This window comes from Hoplias malabaricus, chromosome 14 (genome assembly GCF_029633855.1).
Source record: "Hoplias malabaricus isolate fHopMal1 chromosome 14, fHopMal1.hap1, whole genome shotgun sequence".
NCBI lineage: Eukaryota > Metazoa > Chordata > Actinopteri > Characiformes > Erythrinidae > Hoplias > Hoplias malabaricus.
In genome coordinates this window covers 12,126,929-12,141,393 of record NC_089813.1, presented here as the reverse complement: position 1 = coordinate 12,141,393, position 14,465 = coordinate 12,126,929, and the positions used below count along the sequence as shown (strand labels likewise).

Here is a 14,465-nt window from a genome sequence, read left to right as displayed (position 1 = left end):
AAAAAACACCACAAAATTCTTACACAGGTAAATGATGAAGCATGCTAAGAGGAATGAGAGTTCTGGCGCTCTAAGAAAATAATGCTGTAGGGGCAGAGAACGCTTTGTTCGAGGTTGCCATAACAGCGGGCAACCTTTGCACTGCCGGGTTCTCCATACATAAAGCTGCCTGCTTGGAGATGCTGGGGATTGAACCCAGGACCTCATACATGCGAAGCATGCGCTCTACCACTGAGCTACATCCCCTATACGGGGCGTGAGAGAGGATAAAACCAGGGAAAGTACGCCGAGACGCAGGGGAGTGAAGGTTGCACGGCATGCGTGCAAAGCACTCCGTCTAGAGCTGAGGGGTTTGGTTTTATTTCTATCTTTTTTTTTATTTTTTACACCTCAAGAGACATGTGCGTGAACTGCACTGGCTGGAGTTACGGCTGAGGCAAAGTCTTCTTCTTACAACAACTGTTATTGCTACGTAGGCTTTTGTTTCCGTTTCTCGGCATGCGTTCTTTAAAAAAGGCACGAACGGGAATTGAACCCGTGATCTTCGGTTTACAAGACCGACGCCTTGCCACTTGGCCACCGCGCCCTGGCCTGTGCTCAAATCTTTGTGCGGAAAATTTGGGACAACCAAACGGCACCTTCCTGCCTAGCAGACGGAAGAGCGAAGCTGCAAAACGCAGCAAAGGTCACGGAGATTTCACTCGCGCTTTTGCCAAAGTGCTACGTCTGTATCGGAACGCAGAGTTTTTCAGAACAGCGTTGGTTTATTGTCCCCATCCATGTCAAAGGAAAGGCACGGACGGGGGTTGAACCCATGATCTTCGGTTTACGAGACCGACGCCTTGCCACTTGGCCACCATGCCTAGCGTAAACGGTGATGAGCCGGCTCGAAGCTGCATATTTCAAATAGCTTTTTAAAACACGAAACTGACATTCTTTTTACGCTGGACACTGAACCCAAGACCTCACACATGCAGTGAATGTGCTGTATCGCGGAGCTACATCTCCAGTGCTTGCCACGATGATGAATAGGAGAAAGGACTATGCTAAGGAGGTGCCCTGTAAACAAGCACATGCTAGGTTGGACTTGTTAACAGGAAGCAGCACATGTATGCTTCAGAACGTTGAGGGATACGAGCGGACGATGTCTGCGTTGCGCGTTACAATTAACCGTAAAGCAGATGCACGGCTGACCAAACAGCATGGAGATGCAGGGGATCGAACCCTGGACCTCATACATGCAAAGCATGCGCTCTACCACTGAGCTACATCCTCAACTGGCAAAAGGTTGGGCTGCATGAACTGTGAGCTAATGTCGGAGCTCAAGTAATTCTTAATTCTCCTAAGAAATCTGACAAGTACGCTAGAGGCATTTTAGGTGTGTTTTATTTTTCTTTCTCTTTCCGCCACCTTAAAAAATTCATGGGCAGGGATCAAAGTCAGGATCTTAGCTTGACAAGTAAGACGTCTTATGACTTGGCCATCGTGCGTCCGGTTGTAACATCTAACTAGGCAGGACCCTTAGGGCAAATCTGTCTCTAAGAAGCTGAAGGAAAAAAAAAAACACCACAAAATTCTTACACAGGTAAATGATGAAGCCTGCTAAGAGGAATGAGAGTTCCGGCGCTCTAAGAAAATAATGCTGTAGGGGCAGAGAACGCTTTGTTCGAGGTTGCCATAACAGCGGGCAACCTTTGCACTGCCGGGTTCTCCATACATAAAGCTGCCTGCTTGGAGATGCTGGGGATTGAACCCAGGACCTCATACATGCGAAGCATGCGCTCTACCACTGAGCTACATCCCCTGTACGGGGCATGAGAGAGGATAAAACCAGGGAAAGTACGCCGAGACGCAGGGGAGTGAAGGTTGCACGGCATGCGTGCAAAGCACTCCGTCTAGAGCTGAGGGGTTTGGTTTTATTTCTATCTTTTTTTTAATTTTTTACACCTGATTTTGTTGGTGGACCATTCTCAGTGCTGCAGTGACACTAATATGGTGGTGGTGTGAGTGATGTGCTGGTACATTAGACACAGCAGTGCTGCTGGAGATTTTTGATGGTCTTGTGGCGGTCCTGACCATTGTAGAACAGGGTAAAAGAGAAATGAGACATATTCAGAGAAACAGATAAACTACGGTTGGTAATTGTAGTAATACAACATGCCCCTATACGTGAAGCTGAAAAATGAACAATTCGATCCAGATTTTCCTCCAACCTGTTCCTCCTGGTGCTCCGGTTTCTTCCCACAGTCCAAAAACATGCATTGGTAGATGGATTGGTGACTCAAGTGTCCGTAGGTGTGAGTGAATGTGTGAGTGTGTGTTGCCCTGTGAAGGACTGGTGCCCCCTCCAGGGTGTGTTCCCGCCTTGCGCCCAGTGATTCCAGGTAGGCTCTGGACCCACCGCGACCCTGAACTGGATAAGCGGTTACAAATAATGAGTGAATGAATGTTTATGATTTAGTATGTTTGTTTACTATTTTGTATGTTAAATATATTATTATTATTATATTATATTATTAGTATTTATTATATGAAAAATACTAATAACTACTTCATATGGAATGCAATTGAATCCAATGCATCTTTCCCCTTTAACGTTGTCTTAAGGGAAAATTAAGTTTGTATTACTCAGAAATTACATTACGCAACTATATACAACATACACTTGTGTACAAAGAAATGTGACTAAGAAAAGCACAAGGAGAAAGCCATACATAGTTATATCAGAAATGCAGCCAAATTCTCTGGGGTACATCTCATCTCAGATGGCCTAAAATACAGTGGTTATGTATGCTGAGTCCACATTTCAGCTTGTTTTTGTAAAAAATACAAATGTTAATTTTTCTGTGCCATAGATGAAAGGAACCATTCAGACTTAACAGCAAAAGGTTCAAAAGACAACATCTGTCATTGTATTGGGGTGCATCACTGATAAAGGAATGGGTGACTTGTGTATACGTGAAGGTACCATTTATATGGATGCACCTACTGGGATTTTTAAGAGACATATGCTGCCATTAAGGTGACATCTTTTGCCAGAAAGTCCATGTCCTCATTCTGCACGTCCAACAACAACATGGCTTCATAGACAGAGTGCATGTGCTGGACTAACCTGTCTTTAGTTCAGTAATTTCCTTTGTGGCACATCACCAAGGGGAAAATCAGATCTTTGAAGCGATTGAGTGTTGTGAAGCTGAAGTCTTGTATCAAGCAAGCAAGTATGGGCAAAAATTCCAAAACTTCAGCAATTAGTATCCCCGTTTCCCCAAAAAGCATAATTAAAAGGAAAGGTTATGTAAGAGTGATACAAATTGTTTTGGTGTGTGTTGCAGACACATTAGTTGCTACAGTCAGGCAGTGTATAAGCAATGGGCAATGGATTTATTAGTTTGGATTTAGTTTAAGAGAAATTTTTTTCCTCCATTTTACAAAATGTACTTTTTTTATGGACTTCTAATTGTATAATTTGCAATAGATACTCTGTTCAAAAATGTTTGAGGAAGAGAAAAACAAATAAGGTCATTGTGTTATAGGATTATCCCTTATGTCACCCCTTCAACTTGGTTGATAAACATATGTACACATAAACAAATAATAAACAAATAATTTAGCTAAGGTTTGCTAAATTTATACTTCTGCGTTAACTCAATGCAGAGCCTACGCTGTTGTAAGCGTTCATACTTCTGCTTTGGTGTTTGCGTCGCTCTGCAATTACACCCCCCCTATACACCTCTAGGGCTGAATCTCAAACATCTTCCTCTACACTATATAGCACACAATGTAGTGGTGTAGTAGAGTTTACACGAGGTGCCAGGAAAGTAACTAATACAAAGCTGGCACGTTTTTCTCTGTGTAGTATCCCTTCTCGTTGAGTAATTTTTCCAAATGTCCTTATTTTTCCTTTTTTTTCATTTTTATTCATCCCTGGTGCCCACATCATGTCTGAGGAAATTTCGCACTGTGAATGGGCTGGAGAGTAGGAGTTCATATCTGAGTATTTCTTCAGTTCAGCATAAACAATGTCCGTCCGACTTCTGACCAGTCACAGTCACTGTGGTCTGAGATGGCGTAAAGTGTAGTTACATTTTTGGAGAGGTGCATGTCAGACTATGCTGTAGGCTAAGGCGTAGGGTTCGCGTCGACACGTTGCCTACGGCTTAATCTCGACACAGAACTATAAATTTGACTTTAATATTTTCTTTAATTTTGAAGTGATGTACCAATGGCATCCAAATTTGTATCTCTCTTTAGCCGAGTCCTCTTCCAGTGCATCAGCTTCTCCGGCTAAGAGCTCAGTACTAGGTAACAGCTCTGTGGGTTCCAGTATGGATACAGTGCAGAGTCCCGTGTCAGAACCGCTGCATCCAGTTCAAACCCAGCAGCCGTGTTCCCTCAAAGTCTCTCTGTCCTCTGACAACATCTATGGTTCCCCCTCACACACCCCACCTGGACAAGGTAAACATACACACACACACACACACATTCACATACATACAGCACCTTAAAGAAAGCCGTCATTGTGTCTGTGCATAATACCTATTTGCTTTATCACACTGTGTGCTTCAGTGGCATATTTCAATATTTTCTCTCTCATTGTGTCATACTCAAACACCCTCAACCCATTCCTTTTATTGTATCTCTCTGTAAGTGTTTAATGTGTGAATTTGCATGGACACCTAGTGCATTACTGGCATGTTTAGACTGCCTGTGTCTCTCACATACAAAAACACAATCTTGAGCACACACAACTTTCAAAGATTTCAGAAATTGTAAAATATACTGCCACCTGCTGATATAATGGCGTATATAAATGTGTAGGGGATGTTTACTTAAAGTTTTTAGAGGTACATAAATTTAACACACCATTGTACCTTTACAATACATTATATTAGAAACATGAACACTCATCTGGACAAGTTTTCTTAATTACCTAATTGTGGAGGGGACTGTAAATTGCATTACCTTTCAGCCAGGATAAATTTTATGATTTATTGTTAATGTTACTAAGATGTGACAGCACTGCTCTACCCTAGGCTTTAGTCAACTGCTGGCAATGCACAATGTCATATTTCACAAAAGCTTGTCTTATTTGAATTCTCTGCAGCATCTGCCTCACTTTGAATTCTGTTTCTGATCCTGTATTTTTTTAATTATTAGCAGTTAATTGAATGTTTGGCGTAACAGAATGGTTATCTACTACATTATCAATCTTTAGAAACTGGGCTTGAGGTTGCCTGTCAGTTTTTGTTGACATCATGTGTAGTCATTACTGCAATTCCATTCTCCTGGAGTTTGGCGTATATATAAAATGCTATGGCTGTAGCTAAAAAAAACAAGACTTTTCCTTAAAAATTGCAATAATTTGCTTTGCAAGTAATTCCAAAAACCAGGACCAGATAAAGGATTTGAGGTCTAAATTTTTGAGACTTTTACAGTGTCACACCCACAGGGATCTAGGATCTAGCCAGACCAGATCCTTTTTCTACACGATCCACAAGAGGGCGCTTAATTTAACATGGCAGAATCATCAACAGGTTTTAAAAAAACCTCCTGAACACATGCTCTGACACAAACACACATTCATTCATCATAAACTTGCCCATTAGTCTTGTCATCTTTGGCTGTGCCTTACTGACAATGCTGAGATGATGCGGGTCTCTGATCCCTGATGTGTTCGCTGTTACACCATTCTCTCTCTTTCTCCCTCTTTCTTTCTCTCCTTTCTTTCTTCTCTCTCCCTTTTATATTCGTTTTTCTCAGGCTGGACCGTTTACCACCAAACATCCGAGAGAGTCACCTATAAATCTAGTAGCAAACCGCGCACTAGATTCCTCAGTGGACCCGTGTCTCTGTCCATCTGTTTGTATTTGTTCTTTTCTACTTTACTTCACTCATCCTATCTCCTTTTCCTGCCTCTGTACTCTTCTCATTCTGTCTCTCTTCTTTTTCTTACTTTTATCATTCTGTCTTTCCTATGACACCCCCCCCCCCCCCCCACCCATTCTCTCCTTTACCCCAGTGTTTTATACTGGTGTCCTCTTTTAATCATTTTTCTCCCCATCTAGACACCTTTTCCACACAGTCATCAGTGTTTCATTCATACCCAACATTTTCACCAGTTTCTCCACTTCTCCATCATGTTGTCCCTCTGTCAGCTTTTCAGGCCCTTGGTTTCTCTTCCTGTATTATTTCAAATCATTCTCCTTCATACAAACGCTTTGTGCGCAGCTTGTGCTTACCAGAGATAATGTTAACCCTGTCTTCCCCCAAACATGGGCCTTCCAAACTTTGAACCTTTTATTTTGAGAGCATACCTGTGGGTGTCTGCCAAAGCCTTTGTATCTTCTGTACATGTGCTTTCTTTCTTCCACTAATCGTCCCCGGCTCGCTCGGGTCAAGTAAAAAAGCCCCCCATCCCAGCGTAAGAGGATGATTGGCGCTGTCTCATGTTTGGATTCGGAAGACGTGCATGCCAGAGGCACGAGCCAGGGTCACTATGGGAGACATCAGGGCTGTATTTTAATTCTTACCTCACTATTTCCTCTCTGGCTCTTCCACTGCATGACTCTCGTAAAACAAAGAAAAGGCTGCCTCTGCTACTCAGTTCTGTAGCATTTTATGTTTCTGTTGTTTTCTTTATTCTGCTTTAATGGCTTTAATAGCAGCACTTGACCTTGTTTCTTTCTTTAGTGCAGCTTAATTTAAACTTTTTTTTTTTGTTTGTTTGTCTGTCAATTCTATTCTAACTGTTAATATTTTTGCATTTACAGTATGTTTTATGTACTTACAACCACACCCCCAACTATATCAGTTTTTAACTTCTAGTGTACTGTTTTAAAATTTATTGCTTTAGATGTCAAGTCCCGTTTATTTATTTATTTATTTTTTGTTTGCTTGTTTTATTTTGTTTTGTTTTTGTTTTACTGTAACTTGAGGCAAAAAAAAAACTACTGGACCTTAAAGTTAAGTATAATTTTACTTAACGTGTTGCCAGTAAAAAAGTTTAGAACATCTGCTACTGGCTAAACATACTCAGTAGAAAGTTTTGGTAATGATTTTTTTCTAGATCTAGTAATGTTCTTATAGGTTCTCATTTATTAGTCTGTTAATTCTGACATGAACCTGTACCAATCACATTAACTGTGTTAGAACATATTAGAGATTTTAAAGCAAGACAAGTCCAGTTTAAAACCTGTATAATATAGGATGTCAATTAATGTTATCCACAAGAATAAACCTACAAATGCTAGTTATTCTTAACACCAAATATAACATCCTCATAGAGACAGAGAGCCATTCTAACTACAATTATTCATAAATATGGATAGATGATTCCTTTATTCGCCCATAGCGGGGACATTTGCATTAATACAGCAGTGACAAGATAAAAGGCTAAGAGTAAACATTCAAAGTTCTAAAAATTTAAGAAGATGCTTGCATTATCACAAGACTGTGTTAAAAAAATAAACTTTGATATGATTTGTTGTGTAAATTTGATTTATTCAGCAAACTATTCAATTAAGTAGATATGATGGATATCAGATGCCTTTAGTCCTTAGTTGTCTATGATTTATTCCTCTTTTTTTATTATTATTATTATTATTTGGGGACTGCCAATTTGGATCTTTTTCTCTGATTAGTTGCTCTCACCTAATCCCCAAGCACCCAAACTTTTACATGCTAATTAAATCTCCCAGCACCTCCTTCTGATCCTGTTTCTGTTCACTGATTGGCCGCTGTCTTTGGCTCTCCAACAGCTTGTCCAGTGAGCTGTGTAGTGTGTATTGTTTTCTTCCTCCCCCTAATCATGTATGTCTGTATTGTTTTGCCTCTCTATAGGGTCCACTCTGAAACGACTATGTCTAGGCAAAGAGCGCAGTAGTAGTAACTATCCTATTTACTCTCTTCTTCTGTCCTATTTTCTTCCTTTCTATTTATTTTGTTATTTTCTTATTCTCCCTCAACTTTCTTTGCTTTTTGTCGTTCTGTCTCTGGGCATGGCCACTTCGTGTAAGTGCTGCTGCAGTCATCTTTATGTGAATACAATAGAGCGTGCAGCAGCGTGTGATAATGAATGTGACAATGCAGTGTTTTGTCACTTCATTTATTTAACATTTTCTTATTTTTCTAGTGCATGGCGACGTGGTGTCAGTTCAGTGAAGTTCTGTTTCTGTTATGTTTGTGTGCACTTTTGATTAATTGCTCTGTATTTTTCAGCAGTCGTGCTGGTAGGCTTATCGAAAATCTTTTAGCTGCTTATTGTAGCAAAACAGTTCAAAAATTTCAGCTGTGTCCATTTCATAGTCGGTAGTCTTCACCTTCATTGTTCAGATGTTAATTAGCCTTTCAGCCCCTGTTTGCCTAATGTTTATCAATAAGCAGCCAAATGATTATTAAAAACTCCAACAAAGTGTTTGAAGGCTTGCTTATTTATTTATTCATGATGATTTTTATTTTTATTTATTTTTTAAATCTCAACTGTCTCTTATAGGGTCCTCGCACAGCGCTGGTGCTGCCGTTGTGACTTCAGCATGCAGTCAGCACTCAGTCTCACCTCCTGTGGTCACGCCTGCTCCTGCTCCACGACCAATCACGACGCTGGCTCAGGCTCAGACAAACAACAGCAACAACAAAACTGGGACTTTCACAGATGACCTGCACAAGCTAGTGGATGACTGGGCAAAAGAAACTCTTGCTGCAGCCCCTCAGGCACGTCCCTCACTAAATCAGATCAAACAGCAGCAGCGGCATTATGACTTCAAGGCTACTTCTGTGCCTAGGGGCGGAGCCACAAATCAGGTGGGTTTTGGATAACTATTCCCTACTGTGATTAAGCAATTTGGGCGGTGTAATATCTTTTCTTTCTATTATGTGATATATCATTCTATTATATATCAATACTTTTCCTGTTTGTGGTTCCTCTGGAGACTCTCTTTTGTTGAAAGGTAGGCAGAAATTGTAGTACATCCTACTGACCACAACCTTGTTCTAAATGCCATACTACTCTACTGCGCACTACACTCCTGGCAGTAGTGTGCAATATAGTGGCATGTTGGGCATTTATCGAGTCATTTTCTACTGTCATATGAACATTTATCTAAGTGTCTCCGTTTTCCTCAAAGCCGTAAACTTATCCATGGTAGACAACTTCATTTGCAGTTCAGCTTTCAAACAAAAATATGAATAGTTATAGAAATACTAACATTTAATACTAATGTATAATCACTTATCTTTAGACAAATGCTTTAACATATTTATCCAGTTAGCTTTTTCTACTATAAAATATATCTCAGCCACAGTTTCAGAAAGAAAACAATTTAAACATAAGTTGTATTATTAAACTGGCTGAAATTTTAGCATAAATTATGGATTTTAAATGCTTAATAATAAATAGTTAAATAAAACACAATGTGGTCTCTGGATATGACCGCATTGCCTTTTGGGATGCTTCATACCATGAAGATGGCTCTGGCTGTATACCGAAATGTGGCTTGAGTAATAACATCCATTTTGGTCACATATCGGACACTACGTATTAGGAGTGGGCAATGTGGCCCTAAAATAGTATCACGATATTTCAGGCTATTTTGGCGATAATGACATTGCTGACGATATGAAAAAACACTGAAAATAATTTTATTAGTTTCAAGAAAACACTATTATAACAAAATAAATGCTATATTAATATGAATTATATTAAAGTAATAATTCATTTAATTTCTGATTTAAATTATATTTAATAAGATTTTTAGTACAAATCTAACAATTTCCAACATTCAGAAAGAACAATAAATAAATGTGTAAACATTTTCCATCCATCCATCCATTATCTGTAACCGCTTATCCAATTTAGGGTCGCGGGGGGTCCAGAGCCTACCTGGAATCATTGGGCGCAAGGCGGGAATACACCCTGGAGGGGACGCCAGTCCTTCACAGGGCAACACAGACACACACACATTCACTCACACCTACGGACACTTTAGAGTCGCCAATCCACCTGCAACGTGTGTTTTTGGACTGTGGGAGGAAACCGGAGCACCCGGAGGAAACCCACGCGGACACGGGGAGAACACACCAACTCCTCACAGACAGTCACCCGGAGCGGGAATCGAACCCACAACCTCCAGGTCCCTGGAGCTGTGTGACTGCGACACTACCTGCTGCGCCACCGTGCCGCCCGTGTAAACATTTTCTTATTTTGTAAACAACCATAACTTACCAAGGTTCTAATAGTATTAAAATATATTCATAATGTTGATATTTTATATTCAAACCACCTTCTCACAACAGTAGACACTCATCCTTTGAAGCAAATTTTTGAACACAGAGCAAATTTCCACGGTACCTTTCGCTGTGCCTAAATGACATAATGAATGTATGCCGTATTAAATGTTCATCATTATGTAAACAAGTCAGAATATCATGATAAGCACAATACTGATTTCTTATTATTGTTTAAAAAATGATTATTGCTCACGATACGATATGGCACAGCCCTACTATGTCCCATGTCTGGGTAGTACAGGATTAGTATGTAGTTTTGAATGCTTCCCATGTGATTATTTCAGCATCTTTTTTTTCTGCTTCCTGTGTGCAGATGAGGGCTTCAGTTCCTCCAAGCTCATTGAACTTCCAGCTGCCACTCCCCTGCCCTGTATCAGCCGCTCTGGGTCCAGCAGTTCCCCCTGCCCTTAGCACCACACCTTCACCGGTCCTCCAGCCTGCTGGCTATCTGCTCTCCACTGGCCCTTTTGGAGGGGTAATGCCAAACCCTGGGTACTCAACACAGTGGTCTGGAATTCCCTGTCCAGTGGGTACAATGGGGCCAGTGAACATGCTTGGGACAGCGAGTATGGTACCCTTCCCCGCGCTGGCCAACCCTTCACTGCAAACATTTCCCATGGGGCTGAATGGCTCAGAAAACCCAGTGTGCCCCAGCAGCGCTAGGACTGTGTGATTACATCACCAGACATACTCCTACCCATTCCACAAGCAATGTCATGGGCCAATTACTGCAGCAAATTGTGTTTCTTTGTAATTCAAAGTTATGTACAGCAGTCTTGAATTGATACCTTGTCCTTGGCTAAAACAGTAACTTCCTACTTGCCTAGAGTCACTGGTAAGAGGTTTGTTACACCAAGGGTCTCCATTCACATACAGTTTGAAGTTATTTTGGTCTCCCAGTGAAACTACAATATAGTTCTTTTGCATTGGTCCAGTGGTAATGATGTCAGTAACATTCTGCCTTTGATGGCAGACGCACCTGTACATAACCCCAGAGCCTGTAAATAGTGTGTGTATGTGCACGTGTGCTTGAGGGAGTGAAAAGTCTGCATTTGTCTGTACTTTATCACTATGGCCTTTATGAATTCTACAGCCATAATTGGTCATAATTTCACATGGTCTTATTTTTTGTCACCCCCCCCCCCTCCACTATGGCTCCACAAATTCCAGTTTGGTGGGCCTAGTGGAGAATAATCAAAAAGGTCTTTGATTGTGGTTACCAGAGCTGAAGATACAAGGACACTCAAATTATTTTACAAAATCATCATCATCTAATTTGGTTTTCAGTCATATATTTATAATAGTACAAATGTTACTAGCCCTAAACATTGCTCTGTAGTTATGCAACTACAAATCTGTGGCTCTGGTCGTTACTCTTCATTTATTTTAGCAGTTACTAAAATAATTGTCCACTATATACACAAAGTAGACCATATAGCAGTTTCACTACATAAAGAGAGATTCAAGGAGAATGTAGTGCCTTGATAAACAGCTTTCCCTACGTAAAATCAGCAAGTCTGCTTTAAAAAAGGCTGGCCCCTTTTATGTCCTTAATTCAATCTCTCACCCCCCCCCTATTTTTTTTTTCAAAGATTGTTTATATTTTTAAACAGCTCTTCATATAAAGCACTACATGAGCCATGCTCTTAATTTGATAATAGATGTGACATCTTAACTCAAACCTACGGCAACATTATAATTTAAGGCCCCAGCACAAAGCTGTTTACAAGCACAATGTGAGAGTTTGCTCATGTTAATTGTAACATCGTAACCATGTGAGGCATTGGTCTCTTGCATGCTATTGCTGTCTTAAAATTAGACAAGAGCTCTTTACAGGAGCCATACCATCCCTGTAACTGTAATAATTCATGTGGTGCTTGGGAACGTTGTACGTGTTGGGGCAAGTGTGTTGCATGCTTTTCAAAAAGTTTACAAGTTTACAAATCAGTTCATTATTAATTTTTGTTTGTAAACGTGAGGTGGGGAGGTGTTGGATAAATTGCGTGTGTATGTCGGGGGTGTCTCAGAATGTAGCAGGTGTGTAAGATAAGGAACGGTGTAGCTACACAGATTTAAGTGCAATTTCACCCTGTTTCACGAAACAAAATTTTTAAAAAAGCGAAAAACATAAAGACAAAAATCTTTTAGAAACGGCCTTGCCACAAGCCTTATCCACACACCAGGGGCCAGCATTGATTTTGGCACTATACAGGACTGCCTAGCATTCTATACGCTTACTATTGTGACTAGAATTTAAGCCGTATTTCTATAAGTTCAGTATTTTTCTTTTCCCTTATTATAGCTAATGATTGGCATGTTGAATATGCATGTATTATTTTCTTGCAGGGCAGTGCAATCAGTAGACATTGTCTATTTTGTCTGATAGTATTTTTTTTTTTTTTTTTCCTGATAGCTATTTTTTTTTTCTTTTTACTGCTGCTAGTCCTGAGTGATCTAATTTAAGAGAGAAGAAGCAGTGAGCAACAGTGACCGTAGACATACAAGCATACAGTACAGTGCACAAGGCAATACACCATCAACCCTTGTCTGACAAACCAGGGTTATGTTTAGATACGTACAAAGTACTGAGTCTCATTTGAGCTGATGTGTGTTTTAGTGTGTCACAAACAGCTGTAATAGATCTACCCATATTCTACTCACAAATGTACTTATTTTTAGTTATGAGGTTTAACAACTCCTGTGTTTTGGGCAAATATTCCATTAAACCTAAAGATAAATGAGTGACTACATATTTAGTAAAACTGCTGTTAGTTATTAATCAAACCTAGCCATGTTGGAAATGATATGAAACAAGCTTGATTACACTTCAAAGCTTACCAGCTTGTTCAATCTCGAAACTATTCAAGTACACATTTGTGAGTGGAATTTGAATTGGTCAAATGATCACCAGATTATTTCTGCATTCTCTTCTTTTTGCTTATTTATTTTCTAGATATTTTACGATGTTTAAAAGGCATTACTTCTGATTTTGAGAGCAATTGCCTAAAGTCCTGAGGACACTGATATATAACTGCACTTTTCCCTTTCCACAATCAAAGCCTGATCTTTGCCACTCAGTTACTTGGACCAGCATGGTCAGGCTCTACACTACACAGTTCTTAAAACTGGAGCCACTTTTTCTTCCCCATGTTCAAGGAGGTTGTGAATTGTGGTTCTGCCAAGCTGTGAAATGTACAGGTCATCTGTAATTAATGTATGTATTATTCATTTGATTTTTATTATTCATATATATATTTTTTTTCTTTTGGGGCCTTTCCCTACTCTGTCTTTATTATTCCATCAATTCAGTTTGAATTGGACTTTTTATATATAGGCTATTATGCAGAATCTTCTGCTTTTGGGTGATAAACTTCTAGTAAGAGATTTCTGTCCTCTGTTATTTGTATTTTGCATCCATTTTTGCCAAGTCTGTAACCCATTAGTGGATATGGAACTGAGTTAGTATTTATTGTTACTGTTTTTTGTTGTTTTGGGGTTTTTTTTCTTCATCAAAGCTTTGTTCTTGATTGCTTATGCCTAGAATCCACCTCTGTCTGCATTACATTACTCAGCACAGCCCAAACAAGCTGCACTCCAATCACAAAGATTCTGCATATGTTTAAAGAAATAAAATAAACATTATTTTGTGCTTGATAATAGCATTCTGGAGTGTCTGTTTTTTATATCTTTTGTGCATACGACTGCATATGTATAATTTTCAAAAAAATGTTACCAAGAACCAATTTATTTTAAGCTAAACATATATCAGTTCAGGTGGTGTTACTATCATATAAAGAAGACAGAATTGTTTAAAAAGCCACAAAACATTGAAAGCAAGAGAACAAATGATGACATAAAAGGGAGGCATGTACTAGTTTTCACATGCAAAATAAGCAGCCAGTGCCATGGCTGAGGATTTCTACTTTGAAATTGCACTGTTGGAAAGACAATCTCATATGGGTGAATTCAGACATCCAGGGTTTGAGATGTCATAAACTCAAGGAACGAATTCCTTCAGATTTTGTGGTGGGTCTTTTGAGCTGCAGGTTTGCAGTATAGAGTTAAATGGAGATAAGTGAGGACTAATTGCATACAGATCTGCCCATATGCAGTGAAGGCAAACGTGTGGATAAATATCTAAGCTACTGTTATGTAATTAGGTGATTTTGGACATAATTTAT

At 39.7% G+C, this 14,465-nt stretch overlaps 1 protein-coding gene and 5 non-coding genes across 9 annotated transcripts in view; 1 reads left to right on the top strand and 5 right to left on the bottom strand.

Moving 5' to 3' along the window:
- The window catches only part of LOC136665689 (serine/threonine-protein kinase WNK2-like), a 61,258-nt gene extending 47,317 nt beyond the window's left edge, over positions 1 to 13,941 (top strand). For 2 of the 4 annotated variants that reach the window (XM_066643364.1, XM_066643361.1), the window contains 5 exons: positions 4,252 to 4,455; positions 5,761 to 5,859; positions 7,840 to 7,884; positions 8,492 to 8,799; positions 10,598 to 13,941. In XM_066643364.1, coding sequence (XP_066499461.1) covers positions 4,252 to 4,455; positions 5,761 to 5,859; positions 7,840 to 7,884; positions 8,492 to 8,799; positions 10,598 to 10,957 — 1,016 coding nt within the window. In that variant the 3' untranslated portion in view covers positions 10,958 to 13,941. The remainder of the gene's footprint in view (positions 1 to 4,251; positions 4,456 to 5,760; positions 5,860 to 7,839; positions 7,885 to 8,491; positions 8,800 to 10,597) is intronic. The other 2 variants (XM_066643362.1, XM_066643363.1) reach the window with 2 other exon arrangements.
- trnaa-cgc (transfer RNA alanine (anticodon CGC)) lies at positions 175 to 246 on the bottom strand. The gene has a single exon. It is a non-coding gene; the product is annotated as a tRNA-Ala (tRNA).
- Positions 515 to 586, bottom strand: trnat-ugu (transfer RNA threonine (anticodon UGU)). The gene has a single exon. It is a non-coding gene; the product is annotated as a tRNA-Thr (tRNA).
- Positions 792 to 863, bottom strand: trnat-cgu (transfer RNA threonine (anticodon CGU)). The gene has a single exon. It is a non-coding gene; the product is annotated as a tRNA-Thr (tRNA).
- On the bottom strand, positions 1,204 to 1,275 carry trnaa-ugc (transfer RNA alanine (anticodon UGC)). The gene has a single exon. It is a non-coding gene; the product is annotated as a tRNA-Ala (tRNA).
- trnaa-cgc (transfer RNA alanine (anticodon CGC)) lies at positions 1,733 to 1,804 on the bottom strand. The gene has a single exon. It is a non-coding gene; the product is annotated as a tRNA-Ala (tRNA).
- Positions 13,942 to 14,465: the final 524 nt, after the last annotated feature.